General features: G+C 52.0%; 1 protein-coding gene across 3 annotated transcripts in view; it reads left to right on the top strand.

Annotated features, from left to right (window-relative positions):
- The window catches only part of TUSC3 (tumor suppressor candidate 3), a 68,606-nt gene that overhangs the window by 42,270 nt on the left and 6,587 nt on the right, over positions 1-19,749 (top strand). Inside the window, exons 7-10 of one of the 3 annotated variants that reach the window (XM_020976764.2) lie at positions 6,863-6,926; positions 12,136-12,210; positions 13,806-13,896; positions 18,804-18,829. In XM_020976764.2, coding sequence (XP_020832423.1) covers positions 6,863-6,926; positions 12,136-12,210; positions 13,806-13,896; positions 18,804-18,810 — 237 coding nt within the window. In that variant the 3' untranslated portion in view covers positions 18,811-18,829. The remainder of the gene's footprint in view (positions 1-6,862; positions 6,927-12,135; positions 12,211-13,805; positions 13,897-18,803; positions 18,830-19,749) is intronic. The other 2 variants (XM_078148741.1, XM_078148742.1) reach the window with 2 other exon arrangements.

Below are 19,749 nucleotides of genomic sequence, written 5' to 3' on the forward strand. Positions count from 1 at the left end.
TTTTCCTCCCCCCACATAACCATTTGGTTACCTAATCATGTTATTTCCTGTGTCTGCATTGTCTTTCTTCCTCATGTTTACTCAACAAGGCTGCTGCACTGGTCCAGGTGCTCAGCCCCTCTCTCCTGGACTGTTGCAGTCGCCTGTGCCTCATGTATTTGCCCTTTGGGTGCTGTCTTCCACTCAGCTGCCAGAGTGGTTTTCTGAAAGCCCAAGGCTGAGCACGTTATTCTCCAGCTTGGTTAATTCTTCCCTGTCCTGGCTAGCCAGGACTTACTTGCTTCCTTACCCTTCACCTTCAGTGAAAAATAAGGAGTATCAGGGGATGATTCCTAGGGGAGAAGGAAAGGAAAAAAGAGGAAGAGTGGGTCCCTTTGGTTTTACAACTGCATGTTCCTTGTGATTGGCTCTTCTGGGGTGGGTGTGTGTGTGTGCGAGTGTGTAAGAGAGAGAGAGAGAGAGAGGGAGTGTATGTGTGTGTGTGAGTGTGTGTGTGTGTGTGTGTGTGTGTGTGTGTGTGTGTGTGCATGCATGCGCGTACACGTGCATACTGGGAATGGGGCGAGGGAGAAGATAGTTAAAGGTAGCAGTGGGTAATCCTATTCATTCACAAAACATGAAAATAGAAGAATGTGATTGGCAAAGTCATTTATTATTTGGAGCTTATTGTAGCATATTGTGTGGGAAGTTGGCCGGAATACTTCCTGGTTTCCCAACACTCACTGTCTAATGGAAAGTCCCTCCCCATAGTTTTGTACTTAGGTTTATTGTATAGTGAGCTGCTGCCTTCATTTTCTTCTGGTTCCTGCCTTATCTAGCGTAGTGAGATCTTCAGACTTTTTCCAGTCTTGTAGTCCTGTCAGTTTAAAAAAAAAAAAGAGAGAAAAACAAAGAAAAAAAGGAAAAACAAATGAGCCCCTGCTCCCCCCAGTAACTGTAGATTTATTTTTTAAAGATTTAGCTACATGTACTGTGGTCCCAATACATTATGCACATGATAAACTATCTGTAAAAATAGAAATGAAAAAGAATGAGATAAAGATCAGCTAAGCAAATATTTTACAATTTAAAATATTATTAACTTTCCAAAAAGCTTTTTGGCCCCACTCAGGATATTGTGTGGTGCGCACGCGTCTGCATTTTGTTTTAATGGCTGCCGTAGTTGAAAATGATGCAGATCCAGTAATCCCCAGGGAAGGAGCACAGCACTGAGTGACCTTACTAAGTCAGGGTCCCCATTTTTTCTGTCCCATCTACCCATTATACAGAGGTTTTTGTTGAAATTTAGTGAGTAAACGACCTTCTTCTGTGATGTCTGCATGCATGTTGGAAGGTGGACTCTGGAGCTCAGTTCACAGCATCCAGGGCTGGCTTTTACAGATAGAAACAAAGGGATACCATCAGGGGAAAGGGGAAGATGGGTGGGGGGGTGCGAAATAAGCATTTGCATAGCACCTGCCATGTGCCAGGGCCTGTGCTAAGTGCTTTATCGATATTATCTCATTTATCTTCACAATGACCTTGGGAGGTCCCCATTTTACAGTTGAGGAAATTGAGGAAAACAGAGGTTAAATGACTTGCCCAGGGTCACCCCAATAGTAAGTGACATCAGGACATCCTGCTTCCAGGCTGGGTGCTGCTTGCTCCCTCAGATGCTCCTTCTTTCATCTTCTCCTGGGCCCAGCACAAGCAAACCTCTCTTCTTGTGAGAGGGGAGGATGGGGAAACAACTGGGAAGAAGCCAGGCGCTCCTGTTCTCAGGCCGGCCCCTTCCTGAGCTTGTGCCATCAGTTCTGGGCTGACCTTGGTTAGAAATGACCTCAGCATGGCTGATGATGGAGGTAAGGGTGGAACTCCAGAGAAAGACCAGCAGCCGTCCAGAAATGATTAACCCTGCCTGCATGCCTCCTCCCCGACAACGTGGATGTCACCAAAGATGTCACCAGCCTCTCCCATCACCATGACAATGGCCACAGTGCCAGGGCTGCAGACAAACTGCAGTGATCAATAGAAGTCTCAAGTGGAGAGAGAAACTGAGAAAGAGAATTATGCGCCAAGCGGGTAGCAGAACCAAGAGGATTTTTAGCAATTTCTAGCAATGTTATAATAGCTTATTTATCTTCCCTCAGCGTTGATTAGGAAGCTGTAGTAAGAAAAAATGCAGGAAGCTGTTTTGTAAAAAACTAACAGCAGACATGTGGCTGCTGCTATAGTTGGGCCTTGGAGGGTGTTCCGGGAGCCAAAGAGGCTGAGAGCCCCTGGGCCCCCTGCTGCATGGGAACAACTACAGCTTCGGGTAGTGGATTTAACGATATCACACACATTTACTCTGGACTCTTAAATGGATTTTAACCTCTTACAGCTGTCCCTGTGGGATTGCAGGAGGCACTATGACCTGAGCCAAAATAGAAGCAGAGGTCACATATGATTAATTATAATTTTTCCTTAATTTAATTTCCTTACTTAATCCTTTTATCCATGATATAAATTCAACTTCATTTTAGTGATGACTTTTTAAAAGCATGTTATTACAATCGGTTACTGCTTTATTTAAAATTTATCATTTCAGTATTTATTAGTGAAATAAGTCAAACATTTTCTGCTTTATCTCTCCCTGGTTTGGGTATCAGAACCACATTATTTTCATAAAGAGTACGATACAGTACCTTTTTCTCATCTGTTTAGAAAAATTTTTGAATTATATTTCATTCTTGGAACATTCAAAATTCTTTTGAAACAAAGATTGAGATTCCCTTGTAAATTCATGTGGACAACCTAGGCCTTCAGGAGCAAGCCCCCAGTTCTATTGGCGAACAGGTTTTCTGGCTTTGTTCAGAATCTCATGTTTTTCTTATGTTCACATTATTGCACAAAGGCTCTCTGTGTAGCATTCTAAAATTGTATCTACAGGTTATGCAACAAGTTGGGTAAAATGCGCAGCAGTCCCTCATACTGAGAAGAGGTAGATGGGGGGTAGTCTACACTCTTGGAGTGAGCGTCCATATCTAAGTACAGCTCAGAGTTGGGAGGGAGAGTAGAGGTAGGAAGCACCAAGGGAATAGGCGATCCCTCCTCAGCTTGATGATGTCTCCCTCTTAAAGAGAAGCTGGAAGGTTGAAGTCCCTCAGTACAAGGGTAGCTACTGGGGAAGAGGCTGAGTCAGGTAGGAAGGTCTGGGAATCAATAGGTAAGACCCACCATGGTCTGTACTGGGTGAAAAGTCATAACAGATTCAGCTTCAAAGGAGGAACGGCCAGCAGTGGTGTGGGGAGCATCCGAGGACAGCTGGTGCTGGAGAGGGTGGGAGGGATGCGGCATCCCCTGGGGAAGCCAGATCCCACTGAAACCTGCCCAAGGGCACAGTGGAAGAGGTGGGCAGAATTGGAGTGGGGCATAGGGAGGGGTAGGGTCTGAAGAAACTATGTAGGAAACAGTTTATTCCCAGCCATCCTGAGGGTCTGGAGTTTACATGGCATGGGAGGTTGGAGGAGAGATGGTGGCAGGTGGCAGAGCCTCACAGAGGAGTTAGAGTGCTCAAAGATTCATAATTCTTCTTTGGAGATTTCTGTAGATTCACCTGCTAGGTAGGCTGGTAGTTTGAGCAAGACTGTGTGACCTTTGGTAAGTCCCTTACCGTCTCTGGGCCTCAGTTTCCCCATCTGTAAAATAAGGAGGCTGGGATAAATGGCCTCTGAGTCCCCTTCTGATTCAGTAGTAAGTTTATGGTGCTCTATGAAGGCAGTTGGATAGAAATTACTTTCTCTCTCCATTCTCAGACTTTTCTAATCTTTATCTGTTTGTCTCAACGTTTGTACTCTTACGTCTTGGTGCCATATGCTCTTCAGTGGCTGTCAAAGAACTTTTTGATCCTGTGAGTGACAGTTGCCAGGGGATCATTTGCCACACGTTAATCAGGAAATTCCTCACAGCCCCAAGAGCCTAGAGCAGGCTCATAATAAGCCGAAGATGAGGAAAATGGCTTCCCTTCTCCCTGGGAGAAGACACTCGGGTAGTTTCTCACTAGTAGACTCAATGTGGCAGCCATCTCTTTCTGTCCTCTTTTTGAGGGGCGGGGGAGGCAGGGGGCAGAAAGATGCAGGCAGCTTTGTAACCCGGAGAACTTCTTAGTGTGGGAGATTTGGATACCCAAGGATTTTCCAGGAAGTCATGGAAAGCTTTCATCCACTTGACTGAGCTCTACCATGAAGGGATGCTACAGTGTATTGGAGAGCTTCAGCTTCCTAGAAGTAAAGCCAGGATGGTGTCACTTGTAAATCAAGTGAAGCCACAGGGAAAGTCAGCCCTGGTCTGGTCGTCAGAATATTCCTGCAGGAGGGGCTCGGGTGTGAAGATTCCCACGTGTCCAGCCGGGAGGTGCCGTCGCCAAGCACACCCACCAGGGTCTGGCTCTGAGTTTGAAACCAGCCAACCAGGATGAGCCTCCATTACCTTGACTCGGGCTATGTAGGAAATTGGAGACTGAGAACAGGAGCTAGTGTATTTGTGAGAGAGTGGTCTGTACTCCCCAATGTTCAGCTTTCTCTCCATCTATCTTTTTTAAAATTGGGTTTTCTGTAGCATCATGTCTTTGTTTAAGATGAGATGTTCTGACCAAGAGTCATGCTGCTAAAATAGTTCATGGAAAAGCCTAGTGTTTACGCCCCTGGGGGAAACTTGACTAGCTTCATTCATTGGTTCGTGTGTCCATGCATGTGCACATACGTACAGATCCTGGGGGCAGGAAGCAGTTAGAAGAACACAAGCATTGAGCAACTCTCTGGGTGTTTCCAATGACCTCTTCTTACCAGACTCACCAACGGTGCCCGCTTTCAAGCACTCCGCCATGGTTCTGACAGATTCTTCCAGGTCGATGGGTCCACCTTTTGTCCTTATGCCGTGACCAAACAGTTGTTGATGACTGAGGCTCTTGTCTTCTTCACTTGAGCCTCTTCCAGGTCTCTCAGGCCTTTGCTTCTCAGATGGGGGGTGGAGAGGGGGCAGTTGAAAAGCCCCGAGCCCGCTGTTGCTAGTAGAGACAGTCAGCCTACTGGGGGATGGAGTGGGATGCACTGCTGGGGGGACCCTCTCCTCCCACAGTGATCGCTCGCTTCCCTGCAGACCCTTGTACAGGCACTGAGAGATGAAGTGACTGCCCAGGGCCAACAGCAGCCCTGTTTGAAGTGGGGCTTGAACCCAGGTCAGCCATCTACCCTCTCCTCCACGGTGGTTCAGTGACTATTTGTGTTCTGTAGAAGTTGAAGATGTGATACTCTGTAGTTTTCCTAATGATGATCTGGCTTTAAACTTTGCAGGGGATTTGACAGACAGCATTTAGGAGCCCATGTTTCTGAAATCTAGGCGAGTGTTCTTTTGGGAGTCTGAGAACAGATGTGTTTATGTTGGCGCCAGCCTCCCAGCATGTTTTTTTTTCATTTTTATTTTTGTAGCTTGCTGGGACTTGGGGGAAGAGAGACCCTGAGGGTGTTTGGAACAACAGGTCACCTCTAATTTAGTTTTTCATTTCTGAGTCTAGAGTTTCTTCTAAGTATAACAGAAAGAAGATGCTGTGACTCCCTAGCAGTCTGTGGATGGGCCAGCATCTGTGATTGTGTTCCCTTCTTTACGTGGGTGTCATCGCCTGCCTAGCACCCTGTGGCCGTCCCTCTAGGGATGAGCCGACCAGATGGCCCTGGAGGTGCGGGGGGCAGGGGGAGGAGAGGGAAGAAGAAATCACTTGGATGGGGGGGGAGGGCAGGAGAAAGACCAGCAGGAACCATGTCCTGGTTAATGATTCACTGGGGCTCCTTCATCCTGGGAATCCCAGATCACGGACACTTTGGAGAATAGTTCTCTGGGCAGCTTAGGCAGATGCTGTGGCCTCTTTGCTGATCACAGCTCCACAGTGGTGCAATCTCGTCTTCCTCTGACCTAGCTAGGCCCCTGTTGTGTGCCCCTCCGGCCCCGGTGTCCCCTGCCTCCCTGCCTTTGCTCAGCTGTCCAGTGTGTTCAGTGCCTACTGACCCTGGCATCACAGTAGAAGGCTCATTGCTAAAGTTAGTGTAGAGGCCGAGTAATCGATGACTCTGATAAATATCTGTCTTAAACTTTGAGGAAAATGTTATAAACTGTCATCTGTTTCTAAAGTCCCTTCATTTCCTCTTTTTTTCTGCCTTCTAGAATAATTATGCATTCTGAAGGTCAGGAGTTAGGAGCAGGAAGTAGCCATTCACTTCCCTGGGCCTACTGTGTACAAGTCCCTGCCCCAGCTGCTAAATACATTAAAATAGAAGTGGAAACCAGTTCTCTGCCTCAAGGAACTCAGGTTATACACATGGATGCATAACCGACCCTGAGACACCTTGAGGAAGGAGGGAGATCTGAGAGCCGGGAGTGAGGAGGATCAGAAAGACTTCCTTAGGAGTCATCACCTGCGCTTAGTCATAAAGTGAGACAGGGTCTCCAGGAGACGGAGCTGAGGAGCAGGGGACAGACACAGAGTTTGGCTGGGCCATGTCTGGCAGCTGGGTGGGAGCCACCAGGCCTCTTGGCTCATGGTTAAACCAGAGGAACTTTGGCTGCTCTGGCATAGTCATGTGGTCTCGTTTATCCATGGAAGATAGTAACGGAATAAGGCCCTCCCTTAGTGATTCCCTGCTAGCTGCTGAAAAGGGGGTGGGCTTGCTTCTCCCTAGGATGTTCGCATCTGACAGGCTTGGGTACTGCAGGCTGCTGTGACTTCTTCTAGATTGGTGATCCCTCCTCCCGGAGGGCACCTTCAGGAGTGTGGGGCGTCTCTGTGGCCAGGGGGCTTCCCTGAGTTTCCCCCTCCTTCTAACCCACCTGTCCTCTCCTTCTTTTGCAGAGTTACATCCACGGGAGCAGCCAGGCTCAGTTTGTGGCCGAGTCACACATCATTCTCCTGCTGAGTATCCTTTAAGCTGGGAATGGGGAGGAAAGGCGGGCCAGAGCCAGGCCCCCAACCGGCCTTGCAGCCAGTAGCCCTGGGTTGGCTGCTTGGAACTGGGCCCACCTGACCTGGGGCAAGGCCCCTCCCTCCATGTTGCTCGTTGGTGAGTGAGGGATAATGGTCACACCTGCAGCCCCCGGTGAGGAGCAGCTGAGCCCCTTGAGCAGAGGCTGATGATTTGTGGGTTCCCCCTCCCCACCCCCACCGCTGTTACCCCAGACATACCCCATGATTGAATGGCTTTCCTCTTGTTAAGTGTGGTCCTGGCCTCTGTCTCTGGTGACCTGGCCATCAAAGGTGGACTCCCATGGCCCCCTCTTCTCTGCTGTTTTTCCTTGTTGGGCTGGGGCTGCTGAGGAAATGCAGTGAAGGAGCAGAAGGGTCAGTTGTTTGGGCAAGAACAGAGGAAACAGGCTTTTATACAGTGCTTGCTCTGGGCCCGGCACTGTCCTAAGCACTCTACAAACACTACTGTTTGATCCACATAACAACCCTGCTGTGTGGCTGCTATTATTACCCTCATTTTACAGTTGAGGAAACCAAGGCCTACAGGCAAGTGACTTGCCCAGGGTCACAGCTAGTCAGTGTGTGAGGCTGGATTTGAACTCAGGTCTTCCTGACTCCAGGCCCAGCCCTCTGGCCACTTCATGGCATATAGCCCTGAAAGTGCCACATAATCAATCGATTAGATTGCCCTCAAGATCACAGTTCTGCCCTTTCCTGCCTCCTGAGAGGACCCTACAAAGCCACGCAGGTCATGTCCAGATGCAACCCTGTGCACACGTGCACATCTGAGAAGGTGCTTGGCCCGATGCAGAAAGTGTGTTTGCTCTCCTCTTACTGGAGCCAGGTTCTGTCTGGCGGATTGTTCTCACAGAATATTCTTCCTTTAACATTCTCCTTCTTTGGACGTCTGTACTATGAGCAGGTAGTGCTAGAAAAGGTGGAAGTTGAAGTCAGTGACCGTGCTGATCACTCTCAGTCTCCTCATGAGGGTCTAGGGTTGTTTTACCATCTAATTTCACTTATCTTTAAACTGATAAAACCCTTTTCCCCTCATCATCGATAAGAGAATGTAACCTCTTAGCTGGTGCAGTCGAGAGAGGTGCTGTATGTAATGTCGACATGTTTGTCACCGTTTGGGAGGAGGTTCAGAGCCTCTGGCTGTGATATGTAAGTTATGCAAATAAGAGCTGCAGTTTGACGTGGGAGCGGCTCCACATTTTTATTTCTTTATGTGAGGGAAGTGATTGATAAGCTCAATGGAGAAACTATGAAATGACACACAGGATTTGGGAGTGAAATGATTGGAATATTTATAGCTGCCCATGAACTACAGCTGATTAGACTGTGGGAACGCTAACTATATTTCTGTCCTAATGGTAATGATTATTTTTAAACCAAATGAGTTCAGCTGGCAATTTCTTCTTTACTTAGAAAAGGAGAAATGGTGAAACGAAAAGGAGTTTTGTCAGTTTTCTGACTGAGATAAGGGAAGGTAGACACATTTTTAAGGCCCTCTCCAAGGGGCCGTGGTGCCTGTTCCAGGGGATTTGTTAAGTATTCCAGCTTCTGAGGGAATTAGATGTTTGGGAGGAGGAACAGGAGAAGGATTATGAGGTTTTTAAGGAGAAGGAATCACAAGAGAAGGGGATCAGTCTGGAGAACTTTGAAATTGTGAAGATACCAGATTTATTTTGGGGAGGGGGTAGTGAGGGAGAAATTGAAGAGAAAACAAAAGGCTGGGTTGTGCTAGTGCTGAAGGACTAGAGGGATGTTAAGAGAAGGAAGAGAAAGACCCTGGGAGAGGGGCCTGAGGAGGAAAGGGATGAAAAGGAGGAGGGGAAGCTGCTGGGGCAGGAGGAGGAGGGGGAAGCTGAGGAGGAGCTGAAAGGAAGTGGAAGGTGACTGTCCAGAGCCTCGAGGAAAAGGGAAAGTGACCCCTCTGGCCCATCCAGGCATTATTCCTGTAGAGCACAGGACCATCCACCTCTTCCTTTCCATCAGCCCAGCCACCACTCCAGCTCTACAGCCTCCCACCCAAGTTGTTCCCACCTCTTCTAAGGCCTCTGGGTGATGCAGTGGGTAGAGTACTGGGCCTGGAGTCAGGAAGACCTGAGTTCAAATCCTGCCTGTGAGACCCTGGGAAGTCACTTTGCCGTTGCCTGCCTCAGTTTCTTCAGTAGTAAAATGGGGCTAATAATAGCACCTGCCTCTCAGGGTTGTTCAGTGACCAGCCCATAGAAAGCCCTTAACAAATGCTTGTCTTTGCATTGTGCCCTCTCGAAGCTCTTACTCCATAATTGACAAACATCCTGTCCTCCTTATTCCCTGATTAACAGAACTCCCTTTTCACCTTCTGGCTCTCACTGAGGCCTGGCTCCCCCAAGGTGACATGGATCCCTGACTCATCGGTCATGTTGGGGGTTGGAATACCTTTGGTCCCCCTCTCCCCTTCCCAGCTTGGGAGCCCTTCCTCCTGGAAGCTCACAGCTTCCCAGTTGGTCCCTTGCTCCCCATTCTGCTGGCTGTTGGCTGCTGCCCCTGGGTGTTCTGCATCCTTTCTCAGCATGTTCGGTGCCTGGACCGTGTTGTGGTCCCCGCCGTTTGCCCATAGATGGGAAGCTGCTCAGGAGCATATTCTCCTTTTGTCTTTGTGACTGCGGTGCCTGGCCTGTGGTGTCTCATGAAGGCTTTTTGAATGCCGTGCCTGGATCAAGGCATCCCCCCCGTTCCACTCCCTACCCTGCTGATTGCTAACTCAGAGCCAAGAACGAAGGCAGCATCCACAGGTGTCAGCACTTCCTCCTTGGGGGGAAGCTGTGGAGCTGGCATCCCGTGAGGCTGCCGTCCAGGCAGATCCTCGGGGATTCCAAGCTCCCCCTCCCTCCTGGTGTCTGGAGAAGAGGCAGCAAGGATGCTGCCTACAGGCCGGACCCATCTTTGTGACCCAGGACAGCTGTCTCTTGGTCCCTCAGTCCTTTGTCTCTGTGAGAGTCAGAGCCATCCCAGGGAGAGAAGGGAGAGAAGGGAAACCTTGCAGCTCAGGCCTTTCCCTCTGGAGCCGCTGCCCTTCACCTGATATCACCTCTTGTCACCCTCTTTGCCTCCTTGGCTGCCTTCTGCCCCCCTCCCCAATGCCTTTCCTGTTGGTCCCCCTGTATGTCCTTCCCTCCATGCTCGTACACATCTGACAGAGAGTAGCCGCCATCCTCCTTCCCACCCACAGCCATGCCAAGCCCTCTTCTGTCTCTGCTTCTTAGGCTCCTTCTGCCCGTGCCTCGGTCGTGACATTTGCTCTGCCCTGCTGGTATCCTGGTCCCGTGGCTCACCGTCTGATCACTGTCCAGAACACTTCTCCTCCAGGCCTCTGCCTGGGGGATTCCCCAGCTCCCATCATGGCCCTGTTTAAGTCCCACCTTGTGGGGGGGCCTTTCTTGAGCCCCCAGCAGAGCCCCATTGCTCGTGCCCTCCACCTGCCTTCCCTTCCCTGCCCTTCGCGCTGTCTGTGTCTTGTTTGTACGCAGGAACTCCTCGAGGGCAGGCCTGGGTTTGCCTTTCTTTGTGTCCTCGGTACCTAGCACGAGTCCTCTGCTGTGTCATCATCTGCCTTCTGCCCCCTTGGCCTCTCCCAAGCCAACTTATGGCACGCGTTCATTCACTGCAGCCGGCCCGAAGGCCTCTGAGCCCAGCCCCAGAGCCACATCTCAGAGACTTCCTAGACCGAGCACATTCTCTTTGTCCAGAAGCTCCCCCACTTCCGCACTCCTCTCTTTCTTTCTGGGGCACCATCAGCCTTGTGCCCTGGCTTTCCCCTCAGGCCACATATTGCCACCTCTGTGATGTCTCCCTGTCTCAGCCCTTCCCCAGGCTGTCAGCCTCTGAGGGGTCAGGCCCCCATCACCTCTCACCTGGCGTAGGGCTGGCCTCCTGGCTCTCCCTTCCCGATCGTCCTCTACACCTTGGGCCCTGCTCCTCTGCCTGGCGGACTCCAGTGGTCCCTTCATACATCTGGGATCCAGTAGACACCTTGGCCTTCAGAGCCCTTCACCAAGTGGCCCCAGACTTACTTTCTTTACTTATTACGAATGATTCCTGGTGGTGGATACCATGGGCCCCAGGTGGTGCCCATGCCTAGGATGCCCCCTCGTCTTATCTGCCTCTCAGAGTCTCAGTCTTGTGTCAGGCTCCGCTTTGTCCGTGACGCTTTCCCTAATTCCCCCAGCTGCTGGTGTCTGCCCACCCAGCTGTACTGTTCAGATGTTGTGTGTCCTGTGCTCTCCCCGCATTGGATCGTCACTTCCTTTGGCCTGGGCTGGACACTGGCTCTGTAAATGTGTGTTCATCGATTGAGTGTGAGCCCTGAATCCATCCCTCTTGGAGTGTGTTCAGTCTGGCCCTGACACCTGATTGTCCCTCTTCTGTTCTCCAGCAGCCAGGTGGACAGTTCTGGGCTGGGCCCTGGTGGCTGTGCCGTCCACATCCCACACCCCACACCCCCCGGGGCTCATTGCCTTCTCTCTGTAAAGTTTGTGAGCAGGCACCCAAGAACCCAGGTCCTTCTCTGTGCCAGGAGCAGATCTTCTCAGGCAGTCTGACCCCCCGGACTAGAGGGATTCAGAATATCTGAGGCTGGTAGGCCATTGTTATCAGCCGAACACCACCAGATATTTATTCACCGTGCCCTTGGGAAGGTGGCCATGTGCTTGCTTGTTGGTCAGGAGATTTCTTCTTCAGGAGAGCATTGTCCTCAAGCCTTGGGAACCCGGGGGAGCCTGTCCTTTCTCTGAATTCTGAGGTATGGATGGTACACACAGGTACAGCAGGGGGTCGTGCCCTGGGGCCAGGACATGGGCGCCTTGATGCCTGTGTTATAGCATGGTGAGTTTCCTTTGTAATCTCCTGCCCACGGGCTTCCCCAGATGGCAGGCCGAAGGGATCCATGATGCTAAGAGGCTTGAGAGCCCTGATGTCCAGACAAATCCAGATTGTCTGATGGATGGGGATTGGCTGGGTATGTGTGCGCGCGCGTGCACATGTGTATGTGTTCGAATGTTCCAGCCTCTACTGTTCTGGGTCTATGGCTGTCAGGGAGAGTCAGTGACGTATGAGTCTCATGGTTTTTCCTGGTCTCTGGTTTTCTGCTGTTTCCTTGACAACAGCCCTAGATGCTGCCATCACCATGGGGATGGTCCTCCTCAACGAAGCTGCCACCTCCAAAGGGGATGTGGGCAAGAGAAGAAGTAAGTGATCCCCTGTAGAATCAGCTGGTGCTCAGAGGCCTGGCCAGGGGCCAGTACATCTGTGACAGAGCTCAGGAGGGGCCCTCCCCTAGCCTCACTTTTTCCATATGTGGGAACGGGTGATAAGAGGGGAAGCATGGCCAGAGAGGCCCTGTTGGGTAGTGAACCAGGCCTGGGGCCCTCACCACCCTTGAGTGAGAGCCTGCGTCCTGTGGGATTGCACCTTAGCCAGACCTACATGGGAAATGGAATCCCTGCCTGCCTGCTCATGTGAGAGGACAGAATCAACATGGGAATGCCGGGGAACAGGAATTAGCAGTAGAAATAGGCCCCGGCCTGTCTGAGGTAGTAATGAGTCGTAACAAGAAGTATCGGTTGACAGCTCCCTCGGGCACTGTGGTAAGGCCAGTGGGGTAGAATGAGTAGAGAAGCATTTATTTAGTGCCTCCTGTATGCCTGGCACTCTGCTGGTCCTTGCCTTCCAGGAGCTCACAGTCGGGGGAACACCACGTACCAACAACTGTGTGCACATGGGCTATGGACAGTGGAAAGTGGGAGGTCATTCCAGGGCTTGGGGGTCGGGAGATGGCAGGCCACATACAGGGGACATCCAGGAGGCCAGTGTCCCTGGCCACAGAGAGGGTGAGAGAGAGGGACTTTCCAGCCACAGTTTGAGGAAATGAGGGTTTGCCATTCCCGAGAGTCTCCCAGAGACCTGAGCTGATTCCTAATAGAAGTTTATAAGAGAAATGCCCACAAAGTGGACATCCGTTCCTGAGTCATTAAAGTTGTAAGTCAGGTGAAGACAAGAAGTCACAGAATGACGGAGATGAAGGTCCAAGGAGATCCAGAGACGACAAACCAGACCACGTGAAAGAAGCTGCTCCCTTTGTTGTCTCTGGCTCTCCGGTGCCTAACGTGGTGCCAGGCATACAGTAGGTGCTCACTAAGTGCTTTGGCTTACATCATTTGTCACATGTGTCAGCACTTCTCACTCCATTATGTTCATTTTGGGGTTTTTTTTTTTTTTTGGCTAGGCAATGGGGTTAAGTGACTTGCCCAGGGTCACACAGCTAGTGAGTGTTATGTGTCTGAGGCCGGATTTGAACTCAGGTCCTCCTGAACCCAGGGCCGGTGCTCTATCCACTGCGCCACCTAGCTGCCCCCTCTCACTCCATTATGCAGAAAGTTCGGAGGCCACCTCTTCTGTGATTGAGGAAAATACTGTGGCTCAAAGATGGGGCTGGCTGAGTCTAGCACTATGGCCTCTGTGAGTCGTGTGGGAAGAAACAAAACTCCGTCGGCTTGTGACGTGAGGGTCTCTGTCCATCCAGGGCAGGCAGCAGAGCTGGTGAAAGCAGGTCTGACCATCAGCGGCTTGGGCCAGTGTGTGGCCAGAGAAGGGGCTGCTAAGGACAGCTGCATAGATTCCGACTGTTTGCTTTTCAGTTGCAGGGGCCTCTCACCCCTGGAGGCAGGTGGCCCATAGTCACCTGCCCTTCAGAAAAGGGGGGCCATGAGGGGCTGGCTGTCCTCCCCCCACCCCCCACCTGCCTGCACTTACCACTGTACCCTCTCTCTCTCTCTGTCTCCAGTCATCTGCCTGGTGGGCCTGGGCCTAGTGGTGTTCTTCTTTAGCTTCTTGCTGTCCATCTTCCGCTCCAAGTACCATGGATACCCCTACAGGTGAGCCTCGTGCACCGCCGCCCTCCCGCCGCCAGGGCCTTGGCTTTGCTTTGAAGCGCAGGCGCCTACTGCGAGACATTCAAACCCGCTTGTTCCAATGCTGAGCCAGCCTCACTCTGGCCCATTCAGTGAGCACATGTGCTGGGCGTATGGACAGTGCAAATCCCCTACCCCAGCCCACCCCTGGCACTGCACCCCTGCCTGCAGACCACCCACCAGAGAGACTCCAGGGTGTACCTAGGCACTGGACACAAGCGCACACGCGCACGCACACACACACGTGCACACACACACATACACATACATGGAGCTGTGTAGGAGTATGTCTGTTTAACCACTGTGGGGACAGCTTATAATTCGTAAGTAGCCGTGGCTGAGTATTTTGGCAATCTGTGATTTCTTCAGTTTGATCCCAGCTGCTTTGTGGAGGATGAGCAGAAGTACAGAGGGCCCTGAGGCAGCAGACCCCACCCCTCAGCAGCCATCACAGCAGTCCTGGTGTGGGATGATGAGGGCCTGTCTCAGGCTGGGGGCAGCATCAGAGGAGAGGAGGGGGCATAGTCGAGAGCTCTTGCAGGGGAAGCATACAGGAGGTGCCGCTGAGGGGAAATCCACAGGCCTTGGCACCATCTTGGAGAGTGGTGGTGTCCCCCCACTAATAGGGGAAGCAGGAGCGGGGTGAGGATTTAGGGGGAAAGAGAATGAGTTCTGGAAGTGTATTCATTGAATGTAGACCAGATTCAGTGAGTGAGTAGTTGGTTGAGTGCCAGGGAAGAAGTGAAGCGAGCCAAGCAGAGAGGCCCAAGGAGTGTGGAGAGAAAATGGCGGATGCGGAGGGTCAGCCGAGACCTTGGCAGCATGAGAAGACCCCGAGGTGGGGGTGCTAAGTATTCTGGGGAGCCTAGGAGAGCCAGGTCGTTACATTCACCTAGTGATCCATCTGCCCCCAGAAGGGCAAAAGAAATGCCCCCCTTTGTTTGAGGTGGAGGCCTCTGGGTGCAGAACACTGTGCGTGCTCAGAGTGCCAGAGGATAGGATTGGGCAGAAAAGCTTATCTGGTAAAATTGAGATATCAAAAACAAAGGTACTGAAAGATGGCGTGTCAAGGGATGCCAGGCTTTCTAGTCTCAGAGGTTTTTTCCAGAGATGGTGGAGTTCACAGCCTGAGACATATTTGAAGGGGCTCTGGGAAATCCTAAGCCTGCTGATGTCACTCCAGCGGATTTGGCCTGGTTTGTACTCTTGATGCTGGCTAGGAGCGAAATTGGAAAGGAAAGGATGTGTTCTGAACTAAAAGTGATAGAAAGGTAAACTTTAAAGTATATCGATATCCATCCATCTACCCCCCTTAGCCATCCATATAGACGCACGCGTGCGCGGACACACACACACACTCCCGCACCCGCGTCTGTGGGTCACTCGCTAGAGGCCAGCTGGCCACATTACACAGGGCCTTCTCCCAGGCACTAGAGATGGAAGGACCATGAAGACCTCTGCACTGCCCTCAAGCACTTCCATTCTTTTAAAGGCACTGAGTGCACAAACAAAGAATGAATCACACAAAGTTAGTCTGAGAGAGAGACAGTGAGGGGCGTGGAAAGTGGCATAAGTTTCCAATATAATGAAGGTCGTAATTCTCTTGAATCCAGCTGGCTGGGCTGAGGGTGAGGACACAGTCCTTGGGACCATTCCCGGACCTGTCCCACTGTCACAGCAGCTTCCCTCCACCTCCCCCCTTCCAGGTCATCTTGTCCACTCATTTCCTCCCATCCCTCCATATGCTGACTGTGTCTAATGGGAAGTTTGTTAGGCCTCTCCCTCCTTCCTCGAAGCCAAAAAGTCTGTCCTCAGAGAGCGTCGCCCCCAGGCTGCCTCCTGCTGCAGAATTCTAGGCCCTAGGAGCCTCTGTCTTTCCCTCACTGTTCTGCGGTCTGCTTCCCCAAAATCTAGGGCACTTGTCAGACGCCACCTGCTTTGTCTCATGATAACATTTCGAAGAGAAGGGCCCCTTCCTACGAGGCTACTCTGATCTACAGTAGGACTCCCCCGTCCCTTCCTCCATTTATGAGAGCATGAAGTGATTGTCAAAGAAAGTCAAGAAGCTAATTACTGCTCTGCTTTTGGAAGAGAAAGAGATAGAAGAAAGGCAGGGGGAGAGATGAAGGGAGGGAAGGGAAGAGAGGAGAGAGTGGGGAGACAGGAGGGGAGACAGACAGACAGATACGTATGCAGGGAGGGTTACAGACAGAGGAAGAGAGGGAGACAGACGGCGAGAGATGCGTGCCGGGAGAGCTCCAGACGGGGCTCCTCGGAGCCCCTATCAGTTGGGTGCCCTCCGGCCCCTTCCTCTGGCACCAGCCTGGCCTTTCCCTTCTCCTTGCACTTCCTTGGAGCTTGCCACACGGGCTGTGCACCCGGGACCTCCTTCCTGCAGTGACACCCCCCTTGACCATGGTTGGTCTGGTCCCGACCTTCTGCAGGTAGATTCTGGGCTCCATCGCCGCTGTCTCCTCTCTGACCTTCCTGGGCTTCACGCTCATGCCCAGGGCATTCGAATTCCGGATTTTTGTCTCCTTTCTGAACATCTCTTCTGATGTTCTTCCTCATACAGTTCAGTGAAACAAGCATTTATGAATATGTGTGAGATGCTGTGTTTAGCTCTGGGGGTGCAGCAGCAAGACTGACCCAGGCCCAGGCCTCCCAGAGCCTCCAGGAGGGGTAAATGCTGAGTGCACAGAAGCTCAGCCTTGGCCTCAGCAGCCCGTGAAACAGAAAAACGACTTAGTCCGTACCAAGTACATCTTAGGGTGTTCCAGGACGTGGCCTCTCCTGTGGGGGTCAGGGGCATTCCTGATAGGAACCCCGCAGGAAGGCAGATGGAGGGGAGGGGAGGGAGCAGCCAGGAAATCATTTGGGCAGCCTGGAGAGCATTGTGTGTTGTGGAAGTTGTGTAAAGGAAGCCTTGAAAAATGGGCTTTGTATGTCTAACAGGGTCTAGATTTTATCCTATAAAATCTTTGTCAGTAGGAAGTCACCCCGACTTCTTGAGCAGGGGAGGGATGTGTTGGGGCCGGCTCTGTAAGAAGGGGATGTGGAGCACAGATGGGGAGGAGAGAGCCTCCAGCAAGGAGGCCAGCCTGGACTAGGGCAGGGCCTGTGTGGGAGAGGCAGCCAGCCTGGACAAGGGTAGGCCGAGGGAGGGCCAAGATTGCAGGCTGACTCCAAGGTTACCAGCCCTGGGTGGGGGAGGAAAGACGGCAGTGTGGCATCCAGCTGAGAGGCCTCAGCTGTGGACCTGAGGGACCAGGGGCGCAGTCTGGGCTGTTTGGGTGACTTGGGTCTAGTCCTTATAGGCGCAGTGATCTCCAGATGCTCCAGGGTGAATAGTCTAAGTTACTGGGAAGAAGTCACACTGAAAACGGAATTTAAATGTTGGGACTCCTGCAACCGCCCCCCTCCCCCCCAACCATGCTCGGCCCAGGTGCATCTCCAAGGCCTCTGCTCCCATGCATCTTAAACACACTGTAAGAAGGAACAAAAGGCCTTAGGATTGCGGGTAGCAGCCATCCCTCCCCTGGGGCATCAGCGAGGTCCAGAAAAAGCCCTGGCAGCCTGAGTTTGTACACAGGGCTCTTCAGGACAGAAGGGACTTGACTTTTGGACTGTTGCTCTCTACACAGATGCCCAAGGTTAGCCCAAGGCTGAGAAGGTCCCAGATAGGAGCAGAGGGACCTCAGGAAAAGGCACTGCATGTCCCGGGGACAGGTTGTGTGAATCACCGCATCTTCTGCCTGTAGTGGAGGGAATCTAGGCATTGGGGAGGACAGTTTCTGGTATTTATAAACTTGAGCGTTCTCCACACCATGGCAGAATTACCCATTATTTCTGTACTAACCCCAGGGCGGAGGAATTAAGTGGCATCTTCTGTCTTTTGCACATGAGATGGTGCCATGCTCACGGCCCTTTCCCTGGAGACCGCGAAGGTCCTCAGTACCCGCTTTTCTAATGCCAGGGTTTGAATCAAACCAGAACCAGAATGATCTTCTTTTCTCCTTTCCCTGTGGTCCTATAGTGTGCTAGGAGGCCTACAGCAGGAGACAGATGGCGTAGGCCGGAGTGCCAGCCCTGTCACGCATAGCGGTGTGCCCTGGGCCAGCTGGCCACGTTACTCCTCAGGGTCTCACTTTCCCCTTTTGGCACTCATTGCTCTCCCAGAGGCCTGCTGGACAGTTCCCCCAGATGTCCCTAAGACACACCATGTGTCTGTCTTATGTCTCTCTCCAGAGTGGAGCCCTTCTTTCTTACCTGTACTCATCTGTGCATTAAGCTTCTCATTTCTGGTGTGGGTGCCACTCTCCTGGTGTCCCTGAGGAGTCCTTCTTGACTGTGCCTAATGACTCATTCCCGTGCCCAGTGAGGCACCCAGGCCAGCCAGTTCTGCCTTCTCATGCTCATGCAGCCTCTAGCCTGGTCCAAGCCCTAATCACCTTTTGCCAAGACCGTGGCCGTAGCCTCCCCAGAGTCTCCCCACTTCCAGTCCATCCTCCTCGCAGCTGCCAGCATACACCCCCATCTGCCTGTCCTTCCACTGCCTGGGAAGTGCCTCGGATGCTCCATAACCCTGCTGTCGGATGCAGCGCTATGCTCATCATGCTGACCCTTGGCTCACCGGACAGCATCTCCTGCCACGGTGCTTTGGGGTTCATGGTCCCTTGCCCAGAGCATGCCCTCCCACCCCCCGCACCTGCGGTGCCTGTTTTCCTTCAGAGCAACAGCTCAAGTGCCCACCCCCCACCCCCGGCACTGCTCTTTCTCACGTCCTTCCTGGGGTGGATGGCTCCCCACCTGCTCCAGATGGTCAGCCTCTGAAAGGCAGCACCTTTCATTTTTGTCTTTTGTTTCTCCAGCGCCTAGCCCAGTGCCTGGCCCCTAGGTGAGTAGCGCCTCGTCACATTTATTTAATTCAGGCTGCCAAAGGATTACCTCAGAGGTCCCTCCAGCTTTGAAAGCATCGTGGCTTTGTTCTCGATTCCATCAGTAGGGTATTGGAGGAATGGGATGGGGTTTTTGGCAAGTGCCCTCTCACATCCCAGAAGTTGGCATTCAGAGAGCCTTCCCAGGTTGGCACTGTGAGAAAGCTGAGGGACGCCCTGGCCCTCCCACAGACCCTGCTCTCCTGACATTGTCCGGTGCTGGCCAGGGCTGCCCAGAGATGCTCTGTACTCCAAGAGCACCCAAACCCAATGAGGAGGATGGCACCTGCCTCCGATTATCCCGAAGGGAAGTAAGGACTGAGACCGCGTCAGAGCTAGAGAGGTGAGGAGACTAGAAGGTCCCTCAAGTGTGCCCAGGCCACTCAGGCCAGGAGGCCTTGTTCACTTATTGCCCCACAGAGGCTTCCTGGCTTTCACAGTAGTAAAAAGAAATTCTGCTTTAGACTGTGTGGGCAGAGCAGAATATCAGGCCTTAGCTCACTCGGATCAGCTTGGCCTGGGTTCGCGTCCCTCTCTGCCTGTCTTGGTGGTATTTGAAGTAACATCTAGGGGTGGGGACACTCTGTGTGGCCCCCACTGCGGGGGGGGGTAAGTAACAGTGGGGCAGAGAGAACTGGGAAGAAACTTAGGAAGAGATGGATGTCTTTCTGTTTGGAAACTGAGAAACGGGACAGAAATGCTTCAGTCCATCGAGAGCTCTCTGGCTGTCAAAAGGATGTGGTATCAATACAGAACAAGGAGGGAAATCCATTGAGATCACACAGCCTGCTCATCTGCAAATGCACCCTCTCGTTCAAGACTCTCTTTTAACAAGGAGAGCGTTTTAGCACTGGTGTTACCATGGGGGCTGGAGAAGTTT

The sequence above is a fragment of the Phascolarctos cinereus genome, unplaced genomic scaffold (genome assembly GCF_003287225.1).
Source record: "Phascolarctos cinereus isolate Bilbo 61053 unplaced genomic scaffold, phaCin_HiC Scaffold_9;HRSCAF=440, whole genome shotgun sequence".
Taxonomy (NCBI): Eukaryota; Metazoa; Chordata; class Mammalia; order Diprotodontia; family Phascolarctidae; genus Phascolarctos; species Phascolarctos cinereus.